This window comes from Dromaius novaehollandiae, unplaced genomic scaffold (genome assembly GCF_036370855.1).
Source record: "Dromaius novaehollandiae isolate bDroNov1 unplaced genomic scaffold, bDroNov1.hap1 HAP1_SCAFFOLD_31, whole genome shotgun sequence".
In the NCBI taxonomy this organism is placed as follows: domain Eukaryota; kingdom Metazoa; phylum Chordata; class Aves; order Casuariiformes; family Dromaiidae; genus Dromaius; species Dromaius novaehollandiae.
This window is the reverse complement of record NW_026991289.1, coordinates 3,228,403-3,252,932: the sequence shown is the minus strand read 5'-3', so window position 1 is coordinate 3,252,932 and position 24,530 is coordinate 3,228,403. Positions and strand designations below refer to the sequence as shown.

Below are 24,530 nucleotides of genomic sequence, written 5' to 3'. Positions count from 1 at the left end.
ATCCACCTGTATTTGGAGATGTTTACCAGTGGGAGTCCTTGCCTGTATTCCCCCTCCTTTGATTCATTTCTACTTTCTTCCTCCCAGTCTCCCACAGAAATTTATTTGACTCTGGGGTGTGTGTCATGAGCCCATGTCATGAATAATCCAAGGAGGTTGTATCCAGCCCCATGGCTCAGGGACTGGGATTCTTGGCACCTCAGGAGGGACACTGCCACTTGTGTTAAAGAATAGCAAACTGAAACTGTCTAGAGGTAGCCGCTTAGCACAGCTTCTATAAAACTTGCTTAGCATGAGGAGCTAAATTTGCTGAAGCCTTAGGCCGCACCTAGATAAAATAATGAACTTTTACTTAGTCCAGTAAGAAAAGGGCCTCAGAGCTGGTTCCAGCTGGGAAGATAAGGGAGTTACAAGCAGTCTGCATTCCTGTGTCTCACACTCCCAAAGGGAGGGTGTCAAGGCTTTGAAATAAGACCAGTGCAGGGCATTAGGACCTTGAGGGGCAAAGCCTTAGCTCACTGCTGGGGCAGTGTTCATTGTTATGATTTAGAATCACCTCCTCCTCCTCCTCTGGACTTTGAGAGACAACAGTAACACCCAGCAAGAAACAAAGGTACAATCGTCGGCAGAAACCACAACAGTAAAGATAAGGAAGAAAAAGAGCCTGCCTAGGAACAATGATGAGATCCAATGAGGAGCAGGAGACCCCAGACCTAAAAATTACTATTGGTCTAACTACCGCGTGAGGGGTGGGAAATTTAAGTTGAAAAAACTATAATTACCCAGGATTTTTTTTTGTTGGGGTCTCTCTTTGGAGGCACCCAGCTCGAGCTGTAATTATTGTACGCACGTAACTAAAATTTACTTATTTAATTTGCTTTGATTTGGCTCTGAATTTTACTTGCGGGAACCTAGGGTCGGGCCTTGTTATGGTGGCCGACAAGCCTAATTTCCATAACAGTACAGTCAGAAAACAGCATTGTTGTTGTAACAGACACACCTAAAAACAACGTTCCTGTGCTATGAGACGCACCACAAAAACAGCGTTCTTGTTCAGAGGCCCACCACAAAAACAGCATTCTTGTTCAGAGGCCCACCACAGAAAGAGTATTCTTGTTTGAAGAGGCCCACCACAGAAACAGCATTCTTGTTCGAAGAGAGCCACCAGGACAAGTGCTGAAAAAATCCAGCAAATTCTCTATTTCCCAGGCAACTGGCAGATGGAAACCCTGCCTCGCACACTGATAAAACTGGTTTTACCCCAGCTCAGAGCTGGGACCACGGCAGGAGCAGGCTCCGAGCACTCCTCTTCTCTGGGGGCTTCCCGCCACCTTCACAGCTTTTTGCAGCACGTTGGAGCCAGGGAGCAGATCCAAGGCACAGTGAGACAAAAGCCTGAGCCCCCCGACCTGCCCCCGGGTGCCCACCTGCACCCCGCAGCACCCGAGCACCCAAATGGGGCGGGTTTAGCCTCGAGCGGGGCGTCAGGTGCTGCTGCTCCCGGGCTGTGGGAGCCGAGGGGACTTGGCGGCGTCCCAGAAGCTGCAGCGAGGAGACGGCAGGCGCTTGGGCGGGCTGGGCCCCCGCTGCCCACGCTGCCGGGTCCGGCCGCGGCTCCTCGCTTACCAGGATGGAGCGCTTAAATGGCGGCATTGCTTCCTGCAAAGACAAGAGAGGAAAAAATCAATAAAGGCAGAGGTGTGGGGGGCAGGGGGGTACACCCGCACCCCCGTGCGCGCCCTGTCCTGCAGGTCCCAGCCCCACGTCACCGTCCCCCATGGGAGCTGTGCTGCGGGGCTAAATCCCCCCTCCCAGAGCCAGGGGAGCAGGCAGAAGCCCCCAGGAAGCCAGCCATAGCGCCCGGCCGGCCGGCAACCCCATGGCGGGTGCCAGCCTGGTATCGCGCTGGGCCGGGGCCCCCCGCCCCGCTGCCATCACCAGCTCTGACCCATTCTGGAGCTGCTGGATGCCCCGTCGTGGCCTGTGAGAGAGGAGCGGCAGTGAGCCCCAGCCCCGTGCCAGTGGCACTGCGGGCCCCGCACCAGCCGCGGGCAAAGCCGGGCCAGGGCAGAGCCCGCTGGGCCGGGACTCAGCCCTGGAGCCGCCTCACAGGCGCCAGGAGCAGAGGGCAGCGCCCGGGCACCTCAGCCTCCAGCGGCGGGACGCCAACCCTTTCCCTGCCCTGCAGCCGGGGAAAAGCTGCGGGGCACGGAAGAGGGGAGATGGGGGCAGGTGGGGGACGGGACGCGCCAGCCCCGCGGCCGCCAGAAACGAGAGAGCAAACGCCGCCCCACTGCCAGGCGCGGCCTGGGACAGAGCGGCCCCGGCACTCACCTTTGGCAATCACGTACCCCTGCTCCTTCCTCCCTGCGGGAAGAAAGAGGCATCAGGCCACGTGGCCCCTCACGGCCCGGCTCTGCTCCGGCCCCAGGGCTCCAGCTCGAGCCCCTTCTCCTCCCGGCCTCCCTCCCCCCGCCTCCTCGGCCCTGGAGCTTTACCCCATCTGCTCTTCCAGACCGCGATGACAACCACCACAGCGATGACCGCCCCAAGGACAATGGGCAGCAGGGAGCTCGGCGGCTCTGGAAGAGAGCGGGGCCAGGAGCAGGGGCCGGGAGCTGCCCCCAGCAGGCGTTCCGCGAGCTCCGGCCACCCGCGCTCACCCCAGGAGAAGAGGCCGGGCTCCGGCAGGCTGGCATGCTCCATGCAGCACTGGTACTCGTGCTTCTCTGCGGGGAGGCCCTCAATGCTGGCCCAGGCATGGTAGGTGCCGTCGCCATTGGGCGTGACGCTGCCCCGCTTGGTCTCCTGGGCTTGGATGCGGCCCTTTTTCAGCCAGCTGATGCTGATGGGCCGCGGGTAGAAGCCGTGAGCCCGGCACGACAGGGTCACGAAGCCGTGGCTCTCCTTGGCCGACACTCTCACCATGGGGCGCTCTGGGGAGACGGCGCGAGGGAGGGAGGTCAGGCAGCTCGCGCCCAGGCCCGGATGCACACGCTGCACCGCGCCGCCAGCAGCGCCCTCGGGCGCCTGGGCCCAGCACCGAGCCCGGGGCCCGTCCCCGTGTCCGGGGGGTCCCGCCTCGCCCTCACCAGCGCGGCCCTCCCGTGCTCCACGTATCTCCGCAGCCCCTCGATGCAGCTGTTCTCCAGGTAGTGCTTCCAGCGCTCAGGCTCATTCTCAGCCTCCCACTTCCTCTTCGTGATTAGCGCAGCAGCATCCGCCGTGACGAATGTCAGCGTGTCCTTGTCAAAGGCGATGAAGTCCTTCCCGTCGTAGCCAAGCTGCATAAACCCCCGGGTCCCGCCATCCTCCAGGAGGTCACAGCCGTACGTGCGCTGCACAGTGTGATACCCTGAGACACAAGCAGGGAGACGGGGGCTCAGGGGCAGCAGAGGGGCTCGGACCCGGCACCCAGCGCAGGGCCAGGGGCACCCCAGCCCCGCAGCCCGCAGCGCTGACGGCGAGCGGCTGCCGCCGGGAGCCCCGGCCCGGCCCCTGGAGCCCCGGCCCGTGCTCACCCCCACTCTGGTTGTAGCGCTTCTGCAGCGTGTCCAGGTACACACGGAAAGTCTCCTGACAGTCCTGATTGATCCGGGTCTCCTCGTCCCAGTGGTCCTGACCCTCCTGCTCCATCCAGGCCGCGCCCGGCACCACTCTCTGCATCTCGCTGTCGTAGCGATCGATGAGCTCTCCGTCCACGTAACCCACGGAGATGAAGGCGGGCAGCCCCGGGCTGGGCTTTGTCACGGCGGTGTTGAAGTAGCGCAGGGAGTGGGGGCCTGCAGGGACACGGGGTGCAGTGAGGGGCCGGGGGGGCACATTGGGGGGCATCTGGGGAATCAAGATGTCCTGGGGGGACAAGACGGGCGGGTCGGGGGGGCAGCATGTCCCAGGGTTCAGGTTGGGGGGGCAGCACGTCCTGGGGGAGCAGGTTGGGGGGCTCCGGGGGGGCAGCACATCCCGGGGGTGTCCAGGGGGGTAGCATGTCCCGGGGGGCAGGTCGGGGGGGCAGCACCACCCGGGGGCGGTTACAGACCGGTCCGTGGGGCCGCTGACGGGGAGCCCGGCGGCAAGGGAGGGCAGAGGGGGGCCGGGGTCCCCACCCGCACTCACCACTCGCCGCCGCCCCCCTGCAGCAGCGCCAGCGCCAGCAGCAGCCCCGGCCCCATCACCCGCCCCGCTCCGGCCTCCTCGCTGCCATTGCTGCCGCCCTCACACAGCGCCGAAGCCCACGGGGGCCACGCCCCCGCGCCACCATTGGCTCCGCTGCGGCGCACCGCCATTGGCTGCGCTCTGTCCCACCCGCCAATAGCGGCTCGCGTCGACCCAGGCGTCACCAGGCGCTGGGCAGATCCCGGCGCGGCAGGTTGGGAGAAGCGACAGCGAGGGCGCGCGCGGAGGGCGCTGCGCAGGGCCGAGCCGCGACTCCCGCCCCGCCTTGTCGCACAGCCATTGGCCCCGCCGGCGGCCGCCCGCCAATGGCGCGGCGCGGCAGTGGTGACGCCACCGGGCACCGGGCAGATCTCCGCGGAGCGCGTGGTGGGCGGGAGCGCGGCAGCGATGTGGGAGGACGAGGACGATGTGGGGATGGAGATGATGTGGGGACGGGGACACTGGGGGGACAGGGATGATGTGGGGATGGGGATGATGTGGGGACAGGGACACTGGGGGGACGGGGATGATGTGGGGATGGGGATGATGTGGAGATGGGGACGATGTGGGGATGGGACGCCATGGGGATGGAGACGATGTGGGGATGGGATGCCGTGGGCATGGGGACGATGTGGGGATGGAGATAGAGTTGGCTCTGTCACAGGGGCAGGGGGACACTGTGGGGATGGGGATGATGTGGGGTTGGGGACGATGTGTGGACGGGGACACCATTGGGATGGGATGGAGTTGGCTCTGTCACGGGCAGGGGGACGTGGTGGGGACAGGGACACCGTGGGGACGGGGACGCCGTGGGGCTGGAGATGGAGTTGGCTCTGTCGCAGGGGCAGGGGGACGGGGACACCACGGGGATGGGGACGTGGTGAGGACGAGGACGGCAGGCGAATGGGGATGCTGTGGGGATGGGGACACTGTGGGGACGGGGATGCTGTGGGGATGCTGATGGAGTTGGCTCTGTCACAGGGATGGGGGGACACGGTGGGGACAGGGGTCAGCTCCGGGGATGGAGTTTGGCTCAGCCAAGGGACGGGGACCCGGCGGTGGAGATGGGGACCCGAGGATGCAGGGACGGGGGCAGGGATAGGGACAGGAGACCACGGGGACATGGTGATGGGGACACGGGGCCAGCAGTGGGAGCTCAGGGAGTGGCGCCCATCGAAGGCCGAGTGCTGGTAGGTGGCCCCCAGCCCACCCCCTGCACCCATAGGTCTACTGGAAGATGTGGAAACCTGCCCAAGGTGGCACCCATGGGTGAGGAGCTGCCCGGGGACCCAGGCGTCCAGCCCCGTTGCACCCCTGGAGCCAGGCATCCAGTCCCATCAGCACCCACACCCATCCATGGAGCCAGGTGTCCAACCCCATCAGCACCGTCCGCCACCCATGGACCCAGGTGTCCAGCCCCATTGCACCCGTGTTATCACCCATGGGCCCAGGTGGCCACCCATCAGCACCCACCACCACCCATGGACCCAGGTGTCCAGCCCCATTGCACCCGTGTTGTCACCCATGGGCCCAGGTGGCCACCCCATCAGCACCCACCACCACCCATGGACCCAGGTGTCCACCCCCATTGCACCCCTGGACTCAGGCATGAGGTCACATCAACACCCACCACCACCCATGGACGCAGGCGTGAGGTCACATCAACACCCACCACCACCCATGGACCCAGGTGTCCACCCCCATTGCACCCATGGTCCCAGCCCCCTGCCCCATTGCACCCACGTCCCCAGGCTTCTGCCCCATTGCGCCCATATCCCAAGCCTCCCCGCCCCATTGCACCCATGGTCCTAGCCCCCTGCCCCATTGCACCCACCTCCCCAGCCCCCCGCCCCGTTGCACCCGTATCCCCAGCCCCCCCTGCCCCATTGCACCCATATCCCCAGCCCTCTGCCCCATTGCACTCACATCCCCAGGCCCCCGCCCTATTGCACCCATATCCCATCCCCCGCCCCATTGCACCCTATCCCCAGCCCCCTGGCCCATTGCACCCATATCCCCAGCCCCCTGCCCCACGCAGACAGGGCCACACTGCAGCAAGCCCAGCGCAGGCCCCCAAGCTGCCTGGCAGCTGCAGCACAGCACACAGGAGCAGAGGCCAAGGGTGCTGGCTTGGTGCAGCCGGCGGAAGAGAAGGCGTAGGGGGATCTCACTGCTGCCTGCAAGTGCCTAACGGGAGCGTGCAGAGAGCATGGAGCCAGAGACGTCCTGAGGGGCCTGGGGACAGGACAAGGGCAACGGCACAGCTTGCGGCAGGGAAAATTCCCCTCAGAGACTGCAAATGGCCTTGGAAGCCAAATGGTGGTGCAACACTGGAGCAGGGTGCCAGGGCCGTGCGGGAATCCATCGCCAGAGACGGTCAGAGCTCGACCCTGACAGGTCCTGCAAAACCTCCTCTGCTTGCCTCCACTTGCAGCAGGAGGTTGCAGCAGACACCTCCAGAAGACCCTTCCCACCCCAGCTGCTCTCTCACTCTGCGACTGCTTGTAGGGCTTTCTCTGCAGCCCTGACTGCCTTCCTTGGCAGCGCCTGCACTAGTCTTTCTCCTGACAGTTCCCTGACACCAAGTAACACGGCGGGAACAGCTGCTGAGGGTTTATTTGGAGCAGAACATGGGCTGTGGGACACGATGCGGCAGCATTGCTGTAGCAGCCAGGAGGGAGCCTCCATCGCTCTGCCTCTTTGCCATGCCCCATCTCGGGCGACCTGTCTGGCAGCTGCATGATCGCGCTGTTCCTCTCACTGCCCTGAGACACAGCGGCAGCTAAAAGCTCTGCGGAGAGCCCGAAGCGCTGCCCTGAGCCGCGACGGCCATCGCCTGGAAGGCGCAGCATGCGGGAGGGCGGTGATGCCTGTGGAGGAAGGAGAGCCGTGGGCGAGGGGCTGGGCAGGCGCAGGGCAAGCACCCGCCTGTCCCTGGCACCAAGGGCTTTCCCGAGGGCTCCTGGCCTCGGCATGGCCAGCCCCTGGGTGCTTCCTGCTGCCAGCCTCAGTGCCGCTCGCTGTGCCGTCCCCAGAACGGCTCTCGACTTGGGTACCTACCTGAGTCCACCTCTGGCGTGGGCCTGAGGGAAGACGACGACTTGTGCTCCTCTTTGGGCTCCCAGGCAACCTGCATGGGGAGAGCAGCAACACACCCCTGTGTGGTATCAGCTGGCCATGCTCAGCATCCTGGTGCCCTGGGATATGTGAGGGGGGAAAGGGTCTGGGGTGGGGGGATGCTGTGAGTGGCCACGAGCCCCAAGGGGAGGCACATGCAGCTGGCTGGGCAGTGGCACAAGGCTTGTCTTGGGGCTGTAGCAGCAGGGCTGGGCCGGGGGCCACGACGGGCAGCGGGGGATGGAGGTGGCCGGGTGCGTGGCACAAGGGGGCTGGCTCGCTGGCTGTGGGAGGCGGCTGCTGCTGGGGCTGCCCCTGCCCTCCTCGCTCAGCATCCATGCCCCAGGGCTGGGTGCTGTGCAGGCCGGGGAGGGCACGTCAGCCCTGGGCCTCTGGCACTTGGAAACGCAGAGCACCAGGCATCTTCCCCAGGGCAGAGAGTGCAGAGGGCAAAGGGCTGGGGGGACAGCTTCTCCCACGGCCGCGGGGGACACATGCGATGGGGCAGCTCTTCTCACCCACCCTGCACACCCCAGACACTGCTCACACCGCACCTCCCTTGGGTGGTGGGTGCCGACGCCAGGCTCCTTGCTCACCTGGTGAGGAAGGCCTGCGGCCAGGGCAGAGCCTTCTGCTGCGCTTTCTTCGGGCAATGGTGGTTGGAGAGGCAGGCTGTTGCTCTCCCCACAAGGGCCTCCGCACAAGTGGGAGGCCTCTGGCGCAGCCTCTGCGGGAAGCGATGCAGGCAGAGGAGCATTTTCCCCTGCATCCTCAGGGCCTCTGGCTGCGGGGGAGGCCTCCGCCTTTGTCCCTGTGCTGGCCGATGGGGCCAGAGGCACACTGCCCCCCGCATCCTGGCAGCCTCCTGCCAAAGGAGATGCCGCTGCCTCGGCTCCTCGGGGCACTGCTGGGGCCAGAGGCGTGCTCTGCAGGTCACCAGCTGCCTCCCTGGCAGCATCTCTGCCCTTCACAACGGGGGAGCAGGGCACCTCCTCAGGGCACGGCTCTGGGTCTGCCAAGAGGCTCCTGAGGCTCGGTCTGACCCAGCTCATGACCAAGGCCGTGTTTTTCTCCAGCTCCTCCCATTGCAAAGGCTCTTCATCAACGTCCTCTTCCTCATCGCTCCACTCCACGCCAGCATCCTCCGGCGCTCCCCGGACTCTCTTCCCAGCTCCCAGCTCCCTCCTGGGCGCATGGGCGTACAGCCGCTCCTGCACCTCCCACTTGGACCTCGCGTCCTTCAGGAGCTCCACTCGCGTCACCTCCGGTTGCCACAGGTTATAGAAGGAGTTTCTGGCACAGAGCTGAAGCCAGAGAGGGAGATTTGTGAAGGCAGCTGCTTTTCCCACCAGCAATGCCCCCCGCAGCCCTGCCAGCACTGCCACCATCACGCTGTTGCAGCAGGGCGCAGCGGCTGGCCCCAGCACACGGAGGGTCACCATCTGCCGCGGCCCACCCTTTGCACTCACCTCCTTGGGGCGAACATTGAGGCATCCCGATGCTGTCAGGGAGAAACGTTTCCCCTTGCCCTTCCGCTCCTTGCCCTCACTCTCCTTTGGCCTCGGCTCCTTCCTCTCCAGACAGGCTTCTCGCAGCTGGGCCAAGCTCTGCCCGGTGCGCGCCACGCAGCTCCTGTCGAGCTCCTCCAGCGTCTCTGTTTTGATTGAGAGCACGGCGAGATACTGCGCGGGGTTGTCGGGGTGTATGTGCAGCGGCGTGCCTCGAAGGCGACAGATGATGCCCAGAGGCTGCTGTTTGGGCCTCTGCACTGCAAGCTGCCATCCCAGTGTGACCAGTCCATGGCCACTGCCCAGGGAAGCTGGTGCACCGGCCCCCGTGACCTTCCTTTTGCCATCACGAGTGTGGGCATCAGGCCCTTGCAGAGCTGTGGCAGCTGTGCTTTTGCCATGCTCGCTGCTCTCCTCTTGGGCTCTCTTTGCCACTGCTGCTGGACCAAGGGCGTGTGCCGATATCTTCCGTGGCACGGCTGCACTGAGCTCCTTTGTGCCTTTGTCCACATCAGGCTGCACCAGCTGCCGGTCACGTCCAAGACTCATGTCATCAGCACAGCTCCAGGCTGCAGACACGAGCTCAAGGCCTGTGGATTCCAGAGCTGCAGAAGGTGCTACAGGGCTGTGTGCAGCAAGTCTCTGGCTCTCAGCCCTCAATTCCATGCACGCATCTGCAAGGATGCTCTGGACAAGGCCAGCAGGCTCAGGCCAGGAAGGCCAGGAGGACTCTGCTGTGACCATTTCACTGGGGCAACTGCCAGCAACGGCTTTGGCAGAGCTGGGTGGCACCTCTGCGAAGTGGGGGCTGCTGAGCCCAACCTGCTGTGAAACACCTTTGGCCATTGTCTCCCACTGCGGGACCTCCCCCACGCCAGAAGAGGCTGATTCTCCTTGGGGATTCTCAGCGGGGGAAACTTGCCCTTCTGCAGGCTGCAGCTCAACACCTTGGGACGCTGAGGCCTTGCTCCGCACCAAGTCCTGCCTGTGCGCCATCGTCTCCAACCATTGTGCCTTGGTCTCCTGCGCACAGGCATCTCTGGGAGCTGCCAGCACCTGGCTACCTAGCTCCTGGCACAGTCCTTCGACAGTTCTCGAAAAAGCCACCCTCAGCAGCAACGGTGGCAGCCTTGGCTCTGTCAGGCAGCCTGGCCACGGCTCATGCTGCTCCTTGCATGCTGGCATGCCTCGCATCTGCCTTTGAGGAATGCTCTGTGCTCCCGCAACAAAGGAGGTGCCTCCTGGCAGCTGCCGGCTTTGCACAGGAAGACTTGTCCTGGCACCATCAGCTCGCAGCAGCCTTGTTTTTCCCAGCACGGAAGACCCAGCCCTGGCCTCAGGCAAGCAGTGGACAGGAGCTTGAAGTGCCCGGGGCAGAGCCCCAGCCTCCCGCTTGCCTTGTTGAAGGGCAGGCAAAGGAAGAGGCACTGCCTGTAGACCTTCCTCTGCCAGGCTCTTCCTGCACTCCAGACACATCACAGCAGCACTAAGAGGCGGCAGCTGCTCCCTGGCTTTGGCCCTGCCTCTTGCAGAAGATCTGCAGGATGTCTCCAGAGCAGGCAGCTTGGTTCCACGGGCAGATCCTGCCGTTTTAGCTGCAGAGGCCTCCAGGCCTCCAAGGAGCTGCCTAGCTGCCTTGGGTGCACGAGGTGCTAAGCTGGGCAGATGGAGTGTTTCCGTTTCTCTCTTGAACGCTGCGATGAGAACATCTCTGGCAGTGTCCTTCACCGTCTGCAATCCAAGCCCAGGAGACAGGAAAGTGATTGCAGCCCTTTCTCCCCCCCAGCCCCCGCCCCCACTCTCCATCCTTCCCACAATTTCCAGCACCTCTGATGCCCTCAACAGCGGCAGCGCTCTGCCACGCAGGCAGCTCCCACCCTGCTCCCAAAGGCTGCATGGGGACAGGGCTCATCAGCACTGCGCAGGACAGGGGCAAAGGCAGTTCCCCTGAGGAGCCTGAGACCTCCTGGTCTCTCCCACCGCTTCCCGCCTGCTTCTCCGCAGCTGCAGCCAGGCAGGCAGAGGCTTTGCCACCATCGCTGCTCAGCTCGGTACCTCTGCAATGAGGTGTTCGAGGCCTTGCAAGCTCTGTGGGCCGGGCAGCAACGGCTGCCTGTCCCTTCGGTGCGACGAAGTCAGGGTCGGGATGCGTTGCAGCGCTGCGCGCAGCTCCCGCTGGCCCCCCTGCAGGGAGAAGGAAGCCCATGATGGAGGTGGTTGCGTTCGTACAAGCGGCCCCTCAGGCACAGGAAAGCCCAGCCCCACGTCGAAGGGAAGCTCGGGGCCGAGCACGGCCCAGCTGCGCTAAGCCCAGAGGTGCTCTCTGACCCTCAGCACAGCTCACAGGCTCCATTTGGGCCTTGCAGCATCCCGGTCGGTGTGCTTTGCGCACCAGAAAACCCCCAGCACCAGCAAGAAATACCCCCTGGCCAGAGAAGATCAGGCCTGGCTCGCTTGCCCCACCTCCTCTTCCCCACCGTCCTCACGCTTTCCGTGCGGCTCCCGGCCCTGCTGCCTGCCTCTCCCTCCAGCCCCACCGCTCACCTTGCTTCTGCGCTTCGGCCTCACAGAAAGCCCATCCACGGGCTGGGAGCCGGCATTCGCCTGCCGCCCCTTGTCCATCTGCAGGAGCTTCTCCTGCGCACCTGCCACTCTGGCCCTCAAGAGAGCTGCTCCCTCCTCAGCGAGCTGCTCTCCTCAGAGGGCACACCCAGGGGCTCTGCTCCCAGCACGGACTCGGTCACCACGGGCACCGCCCCATCACAATGGCCTTGGGGGCACGATGCCACCCCATCACAAAGCCCTGCACGTTGCCATGGGGACCCCCGTGACCACCTCCTGCTGTGACCAGGGCACCCGCATCACAAGGCCTTGCTGGTGACCGTGCTAGCACCGACATCACAAGGCCTTGCTGCTCACCGGGGGCACCTCCAGCACCAGGGCTTTGCCTCCAAGCCTCTGGTGCCAGCTTCTGAGCCCAGCTCCGAGCTGCCATCTGTGCCGCAGCAGGAATTTTCCTCTCCCCACCTCTCTGCCTCCCAGACCGTGCAGATGCTGCCCTTCTTCAGGCCCTCTAGAGCACACAGCCAGCCACTGCAAGACCACTCCTCTTGCTCGGGCCACGAAGCCTCACCCATATGCCTCACCGTCCAGCCCTAGGCAGAGCTTCCTGCATTCCCGCTGCTTTCTCACAGAAAGGCCAACTGCCCCTCCGCACCTTCCCAGACGGGCCTTCCCAAAGAGGCTGCAGCCATCCACCGCAGCGCTCCAGGCATGCCACGCTGCAGGCCCGCAGCTGCACACAGACTGCAAAGTGCTCCTGTCTGGTCCCCAGGCTGCAGGCATTAGCGGACAGACCCCCGAGACAGGTGCCCGGCTCTGCAGATTTCCCACAAAAGGTGCCAGAGATTGATTTCTCCAGACTGCTGCTCTCTAAGCACTTCCCTGTTGGCGTGCACGCACTGCGCTGGGCCCCTCCAGGCTTTCTTTGCTCCACATCACCCTGCACCTTTGCCTTGCCCTCCCACACCATCCCTTCCTCACTCTTCCATGCATCCTCCTCTCCCCTCAGGGGCGCCAACTTTTGGGCTCTCCTCACCACCTTGGCCACCGGCTTGAGCCTCACGGCAGCACACGGGCACACTCTGCTTCCTGATGAAGCGTGACACCCCCCAGCCTTGGTGCCTCGCTGCTGGCTCGCCTTCGGGACGTCCAGCTGCTGGACCGCCAGGCCACCGGGGCAAGCAGGCCCTGCCCTCACCTGTGCACCTCTTCCTACTCACGGGGCTTGGGCTTTTCTTGCTTTTGCCCCCGGGGGCACGTGGGGACCATCTCTCCACGCCAGCCTTCATGCACAAAGAGGGGCCCACGCTCATGAAACCAAAGCCCTGCTGCCAGCACCAGCTGCACGCCCAGGGGCTGACCTGCTGGATCCAAGCACTGCTGCTCAAGCCCATTCCCCTCACTGGCAGCATGCAGGAAAAACCCCACCTGCCCTGCCAGGCCTAGAGCCATGTCATCACAATTGGTACTTTCCAGGCAGGATCCTTGTGTCAAGGAATAGCAAATTAAAACTGTCTAGAGGTAGCCGCTTAGCACGACTTCTCTAAAACTTGCTTAGCATGAGGAGCTAAATTTGTTGAAGCCTTAGGCCGCACTTAGATTAAATAGTGAACTTTTACCTAGTTCAGTAAGAAAAGGGCCTGAGAGCTGGTTCAAACTGGAATGATAAGGGAGTTGCAAGCAGTCTGCATTCCTGTGCTTCACACTCCGGGAGGGAGGATGTCAAGGCTCTGAAATAAGGCCTCGTTGGGTGCCAGGACCCTGGGAAACAAAGCCTCCTCTCACTGCTGAAACAGTGTTAATTTGGGGGGTCTGGACTATCTTGGGGTCTGGATTATATCCCCTTCATCAGGACCTTGGGAGATAACACCTACTGTCACTGCTGGGGCAGTGCTAATTGCTGGAACAACACCTCTCTGTCAGGGCCTTGAGAGACAAGGGCGGGACCCGAGGAATCAAGACACATCTGTCAGCAGAAACCTCAACAGTAAAGATAAACAGCCTGCCTAGGGACAGGGATGAGACCCAATAAGGAGCAGGAGACCCCAGACCTAAATATTACTATTGGTCCAAACTACCGCGTGAGGGGTGGAGAGGTTAGACTGGAAAGTATAATTGCCCAGGGATTTCTTTGCTCGGGGTCCCTCTTCGGAGGCACCCAGCTCGAGCTGTAATGACTGCATGTGCGTCATTAAAATTTAATTATTTAATTTGCTTTGATTTGGCTCTGAACTTTTCTGTGGGAACCTAGGGTCGGGCCCTGTTATGGTGGCTGACAAGCCTAATTTCCATAACACCTGGGAGGAGGGAGGTGTAACCCAGGCCATTCCTGTGTCACCAGAATGCCAAGGGTGTTGTCCGCAACCCCAGGCCCCAGGGATTTGGAGCCATTACACCCTGTGGGGGGTCAGGGACACTCGACCGCCCCAGGCTGGGGCTAGGCTCAGCACACACTTACTGGGGCTGGATTGTCTCCAGCTTGGCTGCTGCTTTCTTCTCTTCCACGGGGTGGGGGGAGGCTTTTCCACCTCTGCCTGTGCTCCTTTCTCCTCGGCTGGGCGGGAGGGTGGGGAGCCCAAGTCTCTTTACGGCCAAAGCCCTGCCAAGAAGGAGCGACTGACTGTCTGCAAACCAGACTGGGAAGAGAGGAGCCCTTTCCCAGAGGCCCTCTGGCAAGCACCCGGCAGCAGGAGCTGGGCAACCAGGAACCTCTCCACCACAGGCCCCCAGGGCAAGGGCAGGGTGGGAGCAGGGCTTCACTGCAATTCCCAGCTGGCCCTCTGCTTTCCTGCTGACATCACTGAGAGCATGGGAAATGGGGAGGAGGGAATTGCCATTTGCAGAGGAGGAACTTCCAATGAGCTCCTCCCTAGGTTTGGCAGGGCACACCAAGCGATCCAAACCCTTCTGCACTCAGGTTTTACCCACAGCTTCAGGCCTCACTGCCCCACTGGCTGCTTCCCCAACCCCCGGCAGCCCAGCAAGGGGGATTTGATAACACCGTGACTTTTCCTCAGCAGGACACCCCTCTGCTGCTTGGCCTTTGGCTGCTGCAGCACTCACAGAAAAACACCCGGCAGGATTCACACAGCCATTAGTGGGGCGGGAACTACTGCTTTCCTTCCCCAAATGCTCCTACCAGGTGTGCTCTGCTCTCAGCTGTACTTCTGCTCCTGTCAGCTCTGGGCAGCTCTGGATCCTCCCAAATGCTGCAAGAAGCTTCCCTGGGGTGGAGGTCTTTCTCTGGGGCCAACTGTTAGGCAAAGAACAAAAAGAGGCCCTGCCTTTTGGAGGCAGCTGAGAAGAGAGCTTTCCGCAGCATCTGCAGCCTGAGGTGACTGCAGCACGATTGGGACCAAGAAGGAAAAAAGCAGTGAGGTGTACGCTGTTTGTCTGGCAGGAGTCTGTGTGGAGCAAGAGAGGCAGGTAGAGAGGAGGTGGGAAGCTGGTTGCAGAAAGAGAGCAAATGAGGCATGAGGACTCCAAAGAAGAAAGGAGGGGCCGGGGGAAACTGCAGCGGGGGTATCTTCCAACAGTGAGCGTGTGGATGTGTACACATGGCAGTGAGGCTGAGCTGCAGACCCAAGCTCATGCTGACAGCCTCGGAAAAGCCAGCAGACTCTCCACCAGTCTATGCGCAAAAGCCTTGGAGGGGCTGTGCAAAGTAGGGAGGGAACAAATTGCACCCTAGACACTAAGTGCTGGGCAGGGAAGGGAGATGCAATTGTAATCCAGTACTAGCTGGGTGGGAGTCCTAAGACCATGGGTGGTAATTAGTTGTGCTGCAGTTGCAAAGTGTCCCATTGACTGAGCAGCAACACTGCCCCCAAGGCCAGAGGACCTCCCGCCCTCGGCTCCGTGACGCAGAGGATGGCCGTTGTTCCGAAGGGTGTCCAATGGGGCCGGTACCTGAGCCGGCTCTGGAGCCTCCCCTGTACACCAGGCTTCCCACGCAGCCCATTCGGCCTCTGCTTGTTCCTGCCACTCTCTGTACAAGGAGCCCAGGCTCTGCCTTTGGTCCCACTGCGCACACAGCTCGCCGCTTTCCTGCAGGGCCACAGAAACGCTACAGCACACAGGATTAGTCTCAGCTGCTGCCAGGGCACGGCTTTCTGCAGGTCGTACCCTCACTCCTGGGCTCTCTCCTCAGCCGGCCTGTCGCCAGAGTTTGGCTCTGGAAAGGTGAGCAGGCCTGAAGTTACGCCCGGCTCCTCCCTTCACTGCACACACCATTGAGCGGTCTGGGAGGACCAATGATCTCAACTACCAAGGGTCTAGAAAAGACCTGTGCATTGCCACAGCCTCAGAATGCAGCAGGTCCTGCTGCTAGAGCCAACAGTGCCCTGGGGAAGTGTCCGTGGCTGCTTCCTGCAAGTACAGGAGGCAAGGACACACTGGAAAGGTAGAGCAGGCCTTTGGCCCACAAGGAGATCTGAAGGAAGGAAGAGCAATGGTCAACGGAAGAGTGCTTAAGGGCTCTTGGCAGAGTCGGTATGTGCACAATGGGGCTTTGGCACCGTTTGCAACAGCACAGTCATTACAGCAACCCAGGGCATGTACCTGCAATAGTCTCCAACAGCCTTCAGGAACAGTGAGAGCAGCCGTGGACCTGGCTGGAGGAGGTGGGTGCTGCTTGCCGGCCTCCTTGGTCCTGGGGGAGCTGCCTGGACACGGTGGGAGCAGACTACAAGGAGATAGCAGGAGGAGTTGGCATGAGCACAGCAGGACGTTGTTCTGCGTCCCGTGCGCCCGTGCTGGGCTCCTGCCTCTGCAGTGGGAGGCAGTTCTGCCAAAGATGCAGCTGTATTTCACTAATCGTGAAGCAGATCCTCGCTACGACACAGGGGCAAGCCCAGCTTTGAATCTCGCTTCTTACCAGGCCACGGGCTCTTCTCAGAGCTGAGATTCTTCTCCAGCAGAAACACCTTGTCCACCCGAAACACTCGTCTCCAAACATGCAAACTCTTCTTATCCACATCACGCAAGTAGTTTTCCGGAACGGACATGTTACCCACGCCTGCTAGCTGGACAGGCTGAAAACAGGAGAGCAACAAAGGAACAAAAGCAGGGCTTTCACACACACAATAACGAAGACTAGACTTGTCAGGGCACACTAAGGGTGATCTCCAAAGGGGCAAGATGCGGCGCTTTGCAGGAGAGCCTTGCACTCTCCAGTCTCCCCCTCTCCCACTCCTTCACCTCCCACCAGCTGAGAGTTGACGCACAAGCAGGGAAAAACCCCTGGAGCCTCAGAACCTCCGAGGAGGGACCACACCTGGCAGAAACTCTCCACAGCATGCCACCATCTCTGGCGGGTTGTTCCACCCTGCCAGGAGCAGCTAGAGAGGGCCCCAGAGGAGAAACCCCACACTCGGCTTCTCCAGCTGCGCTTTGCTTCTGCTCTCCGGTGAGGGAGAGCTTGCTCTGGGGCAAAACTGCCAGCTGCAGGCTCCTGCTGGGGCCTGGCTGCTGCTTTCCAAGGCAGGCAGGAAGAAGGCTGCTCAGTGGCAGCATGCAAGCAGAAGCCAGCACTCATCAAGGTCGGAGGGACAATGAGGACATGAGCCCCACCTCCTTCAGCAGCAGCGCTTGGCAGTAGCACTCACACACGCTCTCCCAAACTTTAGCTGCATCTGGGCAGCAAGAAAAACATGGGCTCTGCCTGAAGTCAACAAGCTCACCACCATCCCACCCGCTCCAAACCAAGCAGACACAGGCAGCACCCACCACCACCACCTCCACCAATCCCAAGAGAACCCGCACAGTGGGCGGCTGCAGAGCTGACACGTTAACTGACTTCCAGCCAGAAGCCCTCCGCTGGCCCCACCAGAGCTCTGGAGACAAAAGAAGGGCAGAAGAAAGGCTTGCCACAAGGGCTTCCTCCCAGCCAGGAGACCAAGGCGTCTCCGACGGCAGAGCCTCTTCCCCGCTCTGCAGGCACCAGCAGAACCAGGGGTGAGAAACCAGGGGCCGTGACTGCGCTTCCCAACACAAAGCCAAGCTCAGCAGCAGGAATCACAGGCTCTGGAAAGCAAACGATCCAGCTCTCACACGGGCGTTTCCAAGAGCCTCTCCAGAGCCCAGCAGCAGCACCAGGACACCTCAGCCTTCTGCCAACAGCACTCCTGTCCTTTCACAGCCTCCTCGCAAAGCCAGACCCTCTCCTGGCAAAAACTGCCCCTCCGTCCCCAGCCTGGCAAGAGGACAGGCCTCTGCCCACGGGCACCTCGCGGGCTCGCGGAGCTCCAGGCCTTACCTGCCTTCCAGAAATGCACAGGCTGCCGAGACAGCAACGGCAGAAGCGGAGCAAGGCAGAAACGGGCCGGTTCCGCGCCGTTGCCCCCAGCTCTGACGAATCCCCTCCACGCTCAGAAAGGCTTTGGCCCAGCTCAACCCAGCCACAGCCGCCGCCCCACACCAGCACCCACTGCCCCACACGCCCCACCTGCCCGCCCCCAATGCGAGTGACACCTCCCGCCTCGACGCTCCGCCCCCCGCCCCTCCCTGCTGCGCGCTCCCCATTGGCTGCGGCGGCGCATGGCCTGCCGGGGCTGCACAGGCGGGAGGGGAGGGGAGGGGCGAGCAGGGCAGGGGCGGGGCGAGGCAGTGCGCGTGCGCGTGCGCAGTGCGGGGCCCCGCGGCAGAGCGCCCCGGGCAGGGCGGGTGAGGGGCGGGGCTGCGCGCATGCGCGGAGGCCGCAGGCGCTGGGGAGGCAGCAGCAGCTGCGCGTGCGCGGCCTGGGGCCTGGGCGAGGCGTGCGGGGGGCTGCTGAGGTGCTGCCGCGGGGGCAGCAGCTGCCCCGGAGAGACCTTCCCGTGTCTCTGCCGGAGAGGATCCCCGAGGGCCTGGGGAGGGAGAGCTGTGGGGCCTGGATGCTTTTTGTGAGACTTCCAAAGCGAAGTGGAAGCGGGCAGTCAAAGCAGGGAGTCCCCTGCATCGCTGATGGGGAGCTCCAGAAGGCAGCTGCTGGAAGCTGCCCGTGACTGCACACGCCGGGTGAGCTGGTGTGAGCACCAGAGGGGTTTGGTCTCTGTGCCCTGCTGCCGAGCTGTGCGCCTGCCTGCGCAGCAGCAGGTGGTCCTGCAGGAGAGGGAGGTAGATGCGACTGCAGGCGTTGAAATCCACAAAGCGAGGGGCAGAGAGACAGAGGCACAAGAGGAGGCTCTAATTCCTCGTCAGGAGAAAAACGCAACCGATGGCAGAGTCTCCCCAAACCCTGGCACGCGCTTGGCCCTCCCAAGGAGACGCACCTCCCTGGGCCAGGTGTCCATCGCTATTCCCAGGTCACACAGCTGTTGTGTCCGTGGGAATCACCTCACTCCCCCATGGAGCACACGGCCCCCCTTTTCCCTGGCCCAGAGTCTCCCCTGGCGGGAGGCTCTTTGCCCACCCCTTTCTGCCTGTTGCTGCCTCCAGATGCATGGCAGTTATTGCGGGTGGAGGAGGCCCCCCTTGAAGGAGGAGGTGCAGCAAAGGGCGATTCCCTTTCTGACAAGGGAAAGCCCTTGGGACCTGTGTCTCAGTGACTCTACGAGCAAGGACGCCAGGCATCCCTACTTGCGCCAGGGGAAAAGGTGTCTGCAGCGGCCATCCAGTTTTCCTGAGTCCAAAGGAAAGGACGTTTTGGCACTTTCAGACTCCTCCAAGGAAAGAGCAGTTTGCAAGGCAGGCGAGGGAGCGCATTGCCATGGGAAAAGATCCCTTGGAGGGTCGGCTTCTCTAAGTATTTGTGCTTAAAGGTGGCCTGATAGGCTTCTCCGTGGAGATGACTAGCTTGGTGCCTGAGGGGAGAGCAGTGGAGGTTGTTGCCCTGGACCTGAGTAAGGCTTGTGAACCTGGAGGCTTTCAGCTTGCACAAGATGGCCAGAAAGTGTGTGAAGAGAATCAGGGACCAGAGTGGAGTAAAAGAGTGAATGTTCCCCTTGGACAACCCTGTTATTTTTCATACATGTAGCACTCTTGAAACGGTTTGTTTAAAGAATAGGGTTCTCTTCTGTTTCTTGCTTTCCACGGGCTACTAGTCACATTACAGGAAATAGCCACACCCCTGCCCCAGCGCGGGTTCCCCCCAAGGCAGCTGTCCCTCAGGCATGTGCCTGCTCCAACGTGGGTCCTCCCTGGGCGGTGGTCCCTCGGGGCTGTCCCTGCTGCAGCGTGGGTCCTCCCCGGGCCACGGTGCCCTCAGAGGAGGACCAGCTCCAGCATGGAGCACCTCCTTGCAAGAGTGCGACTCCAGCCATTTGCCTGACAATGTCCCCTGCCACGTAGCTCCTGCCTTTTGTTTCTCCAAACGTGGTTCATCACAGTTCTCCTCACGGGGGCCTCTCGTGTCTCCTGTATCTCCTCCCATGTGCCTCCTCCTGTGTCTCCTGCCTGCAGTGCCTCCTGCCCGTTCTTCAGCACGTTGGAGCAGAGGCACCATGGGCTCCTCTGACTGCCTGAAGTCCTGGTGCGCAATGGGCTCTTGTTGTCTGTTGCAGAGTTGGCTGGAAGTGGCTGAGCCCGGCCCAGGGCAGCTCGTGGTCTCCTCACACACAGGGCCCCTGCAGAGCCCTACTCCCAAACTGAGCCATCTGTGCCCAGCACGGCCCTCACTCACACACACACACGCACACGCACACGCGCACACACCCGCACTGTGGCTCCCTCCAAGAACTGCCCTTAGACACTCAGTCAGTCCTGTCGTTGGCCCTGGATCCCCTAGTTTCCCAGTTGTCACACACACACACACACACATTCACCAAGGCCCTGCCCATGGGGTCCCCCTCCAGCCCCCAGGATCCTCCCGCAGGGCAGAGCCCGGCAGGGCCCCCACAGGTGGGGACAGAACCAGGCATGCCGTCACCATGGCCCACCTATGTCATCATCAGTGACCTCAGCACCGCTGTTCCAGAGCCGCTGGGAGACCGTTGGTGGGAGAAGGGCCAAGACGGTGCTCTCCGTTCCTGCCCGCCATGAGCCAGCCGGAGCGGCTGTGGATGAGGAGGAAGGCGGCGCTGCGCATCAGGAGGAAAGTGGGCCCGACCGTTTGGGACCGCCGCGCCGCCCTCCTGCCGAGTGCCGCAGCCGCCCCGGAGCCTGTGGAGGTGGAGCCCGCGGAGGAGGAGGAGGAGCCCATGCAGGTGGACCCTGTGGAGGGGCAGCCCGCCCCGCAGCCCCTGGACCTGCCCCAGGGGCCAAAGAGGAGGAGGAGGCGCTAGCCCGGCAGAAGGCCCCTGCTGCCCACAAGCCAGGGCACGGCCCCCCAGCAAGACCAGGCTGGGGCTGGCACTCAGCCCGGGGGAGCCGAGCCCAAGGCGCCGGCCTTGGAGGCTGAGGAGCGCCGGGCTGCGCGGCACCTCCTGGCCTGCCCCTGACTGCCGGGCACCAACATCTGCCCGGCAGAGGCAGGGCCAACCACGGGGCCACCTCCCTGCCAGGACTCCGCTCCACCTCCGCTGCAGGATGGAGACAGCACCCAGGAACGGCTCCCACCACCCTACCACAGCTCTCCTCAGGCGATAAATTAGTTAGGATTATTAGTATTTTAGGATTAGGAAGATAAGTAGTATGAAGATAGTGTAGGTATAGTTATTGTAGTCTTAGTGGGTTCTTAGGCAGTTACTTAGAGAATTCTTAGAGCAGTTGCGGGGGTGGGGTCTAAGTTCGTAGGTATTTGGCTAAGTGTAGGATAGAGTTCTTATTTTTAGTTCCCCTTGGGTCAATTATTTCTTATAGGCATCCTAAGTAGCATTAGTCATAGTTATTGGTTAGAGCTATTTGGTACCATTAGGAGCATTAGTCCTAGTTATTAGTTATAGTTATTCTTAGTCAGATTTAGGGCATAGTTCTTCTTACTGTAGGACAGTTCATGTTAGGGCCCTGTTATAGTGGCCGACAAGCCTAATTTCCATAACAGTTCGGCAACCCAGATGGGACCCTAGGCGACCACTGTCGGGGGCCTCTCATCTCCAAATGATCATCTGGCGCCATCGGGTGAGTTCACCTGGGATCTTTGGCACCGAGAGGCACCGAAAAGGTGAGTCTTAAACTCCCGCCTAAATTCTAAATCCTGGTCTGGGAACAGTGCACTGTAAGGGGTACGCGGGCTGAGCACCGTAAGTCGTACCAGGCAGGGGGGTACACGGGCTGGCCACCGTAAGGCGTACCAGGGGGACGGGGGCGAGTCCCATCCCCAGGGGGACGGGTGCAAGTCCCATCCCCACGGTTTGAGTGGGTTATAAGTCCCAGCTCGGTCTGGCCGGAGAAGGGGTGCACAGCCTGATCAGCATAAGGCGCGCTGCAAAACTGTAAGACAGAAATCTAGAGTCACTGTGACTGGTGTGAGCGTGAACAGTGCTGTGTGTGTGAGTGCGTATAGCCTGGGAACCGACCGGGGCACCCGTCGGCTGAGAAGCCGCCCGCTGTGAAGGGTCAGCAGTCCTAGCAGTTAAAGACTCGGGGGGTGTGAGTGCGGTTCCCAGAGAGTGAGAGAGAGTGTGTGATTAAAGAAAAAAAAAAAAAAAAAAAAAAAAAGGTTGGTCCAGCTATGTCAGGAGGATTGCCCATTCCTGACAAAGGAGGAAAACTCAGCAGAACCCAGCAAGGGACTTTGGATCAGCAGGCTAAATTGTCCCACAATGTTTTTTTTTGCACTAAAATGCAAAAGCGCCACAAAAAACTTATCATATCACAAGGGACTAGGCCCAAAACATTATTCGAACTTGCCCTGATTGCCAAAATTTATCCCAGTTACCACCATACTTAGGGACCAACCCTCGAGGCCTGCAACCCTGCAGTATTTGGCAAACAGACGTTACCCATTATCCCTTATTCAGAAATTTGAAATATGTCCATGTCTCTGTAGATACCTTTTCCCATTACGTTGTCGCTATTGCCCATGTTGGGGAAAAAAGCCGTGATGTATGTCGTCACTGGCTTGCCTGTTTCGCCACAATGGGGGTTCCCACTCAAATTAAAACTGACAATGGTCCGCATACAACGAACGCGGGCATTTCCTCAAACCTGGGGGGTCACTCACGTGACCAGAATTCCCCATTCCCCAACTGGCCAGGCAATAGTGGAACGTACCCATCGTACTCTAAAAAGGGGGAATAGCCCCAGTGCCTCCCCACAAGAGCAGCTATGGAAAGCCTTATATGTTCTCAACCTCTTAAACCGTTATACAGACCAAAGTGCAGTTAATAAGCATTTCTCACACCCGACGTGGCGAGGACAGCCTCAGGTTCACTACAAGAACCTGGAAACAGGTCAATGGAGTGAACCAGTAGACTTAATAACGTGGGGGAAAGGTTATGCTTGTGTCTCCACAGGTAACGGGCCTCGTTGAATGCCTGCACGGCTGATTCGACCTGTTGACGCATCCCTCAAAACACCAAACGAGGACTGAGAGCCAGTTAAGATGAGCCCATGTCGGGACATTTTCTGGCAATACCTGCCTGCCTCGTGCAGGGTCAATATCGATTCATAAAAGCTTACCGCGACTACGCGACCTTACTAATAAGTTGTAGATAGAATCAGAGTGGAACCCTTTTGAGGGACAGGACTGGATGTTAGGTTTGGGGTCGTGGGTTAAGAAGGTACTGGCGTGTGGATTGGTAATCTTGCTAAGATTTCTAGCCCTTGCTATCTATCTCCCCTGCTTAATAAGCCTTATGCAGAGAACGACTCGAAGGGCTTTGCATCAAGTACTTGCTGTACAAATACACACTGCACTGGCAATATTTAATTTAGAAAATAAAAAAGGGGGAGATGTAGGGGCAGACAGCGAGGGATTGGACAAGATAAGAGTTAAGGAGCCGAAAGCCTTGGGAGGAATAAATAGCAGTATGTAGATAAGGTAGTAGCCGCACGCGATGAGAACTGATGATGGGAACACGACCTTCCAGAAAGTACCGATCCAAGCTAGAGCTCATGTAAAGGGCTTGCTTGCTTGAATAAAGTTGATTCTGATCCAGCACATCGGAGTCCATGAATCAATCCACCACAGTCCCTAAATAGCCCCCCCTCCCTGTCCCCAACCCCCTGTCCCCCCCCATCCCCAAATAGCCCCCAGGGTCAGTCCCTAACCCCCCTCGTCCCCAAAGAGCCCCCTCATCCCTGCCCCCCCCGTGCCTGTCCCCAACCCCCCCTCCCTGTCCCCAAATAGCCCCCAGGACCTGTCCCTAACCACTCTCGTCCCCAAAGAGCCCCCTCATCCCTGTCCCCCCCCCATGCCTGTCCCCAACCCCCCTTCCCTGTCCCCAAATAGCCCCCAGGACTTGTCCCTAACCCCCTCCCATCCCCAAATATCCCCTCATCCCTGTCCCCAAACCCCTAATCCCCAAATACTCCCCATCCCCCAAACCTCCCTATCCCTGTCCCCACCCTCGTCCCCAAATTGCCCCCAGGGCCTATCCCTACCCCCTCGTCCCCAAATACCCCCCCATCCCTGTTCCCCCCTTCCTATCCCCAAATAGCCCCCAGGGTCAGTCCCTAACCCCTTCCATCCCCAAATACCCCTGTCCCCAAAACCCCCCATCCCTCCATCCCTGTTCCCAAATAGCCCCCAAGGCCTGTCCCTAACCCCCCCATCCCTGTTCCTCCCATCCCCGTCCCCAAATTCCCCCCATCCCTGTCCCCAACCCCCCCATCCCTGTCCCCAAATTCCCCCCCATCCCTGTCCCCTCCTACCCCTATCCCCAACCCCCCCCGTCCCCGTCCCCTCCCATCCCTGTCCCCAACCCCCCCCCGTCCCCAAGTAGCCCCCAGGGTCTGTCCCTAACCCCCCCTCCCTGTGCCCAAACATCCCCCATCCCTGCCCCCCCCCGTCCCGGTCCCGCCCCCCCCCACCCCAGACCCTGCGCGGGGGCGTCGATGTCGGCCAGTGTGGCCTGCAGCTCGGCGGGGGCCCAGGCCGTGTAGGGCGGCGGCGGCGGCGGCGGCAGCTCCCCCGCGCCAGGGCCCGCGGCCGCCTCCAGCCGCTCCGTCGCCATCTTCTCGCCCGCCCCCGCCCCCTGCCCGCGCGCGCGCACGCGCACGCGCCGCCGCCGCCGCTGCCTCAGCGCCCGCCCAATCCGCGCCCGCGCCGCCCCAGCGCCCGCCCAATCCGCGCCCGCGCCGCCCCAGCGCCCGCCCCCTCCCAGCGGACGCGCCGCCACCCCAGCGCCCGCCCAATGCGCGCGCGCTGGACGCCGGGAAGAGGGGGGG

The 24,530-nt window shown here is 61.5% G+C and overlaps 1 protein-coding gene across 1 annotated transcript; it reads right to left on the bottom strand.

The window, feature by feature from the left end:
- Positions 1-1,639: 1,639 nt before the first annotated feature.
- On the bottom strand, positions 1,640-24,316 carry LOC135325551 (class I histocompatibility antigen, F10 alpha chain-like). Its single transcript, XM_064503663.1, has 9 exons — positions 24,181-24,316; positions 17,070-17,176; positions 14,177-14,198; positions 3,522-3,782; positions 3,087-3,355; positions 2,664-2,934; positions 2,499-2,582; positions 2,335-2,367; positions 1,640-1,659 (listed from the first exon to the last, which is right to left on the bottom strand). The coding sequence occupies exons 1-9, from the start codon at positions 24,314-24,316 to the stop codon at positions 1,640-1,642; spliced, it is 1,203 nt and encodes a 400-aa protein (XP_064359733.1).
- Positions 24,317-24,530: the final 214 nt, after the last annotated feature.

Bases quoted from the DNA above. Each gene is read 5' to 3' on its own strand.
- LOC135325551 (XM_064503663.1), bottom strand. From the start codon at position 24,316: ATGGCGACGGAGCGGCTGGAGGCGGCCGCGGGCCCTGGCGCGGGGGAG. The intron at 17,177-24,180 runs GTCTGGGGTGGG...TTTTGTCTCCAG, and splicing joins CATCGACGCCCCCGCGCAGG to AGCTCTGGTGGGGCCAGCGG. The intron at 14,199-17,069 runs GTGGGTGCTGCC...GAGGAGCTCATT, and splicing joins GATTGGTGGAGGTGGTGGTG to GGAAGTTCCTCCTCTGCAAA.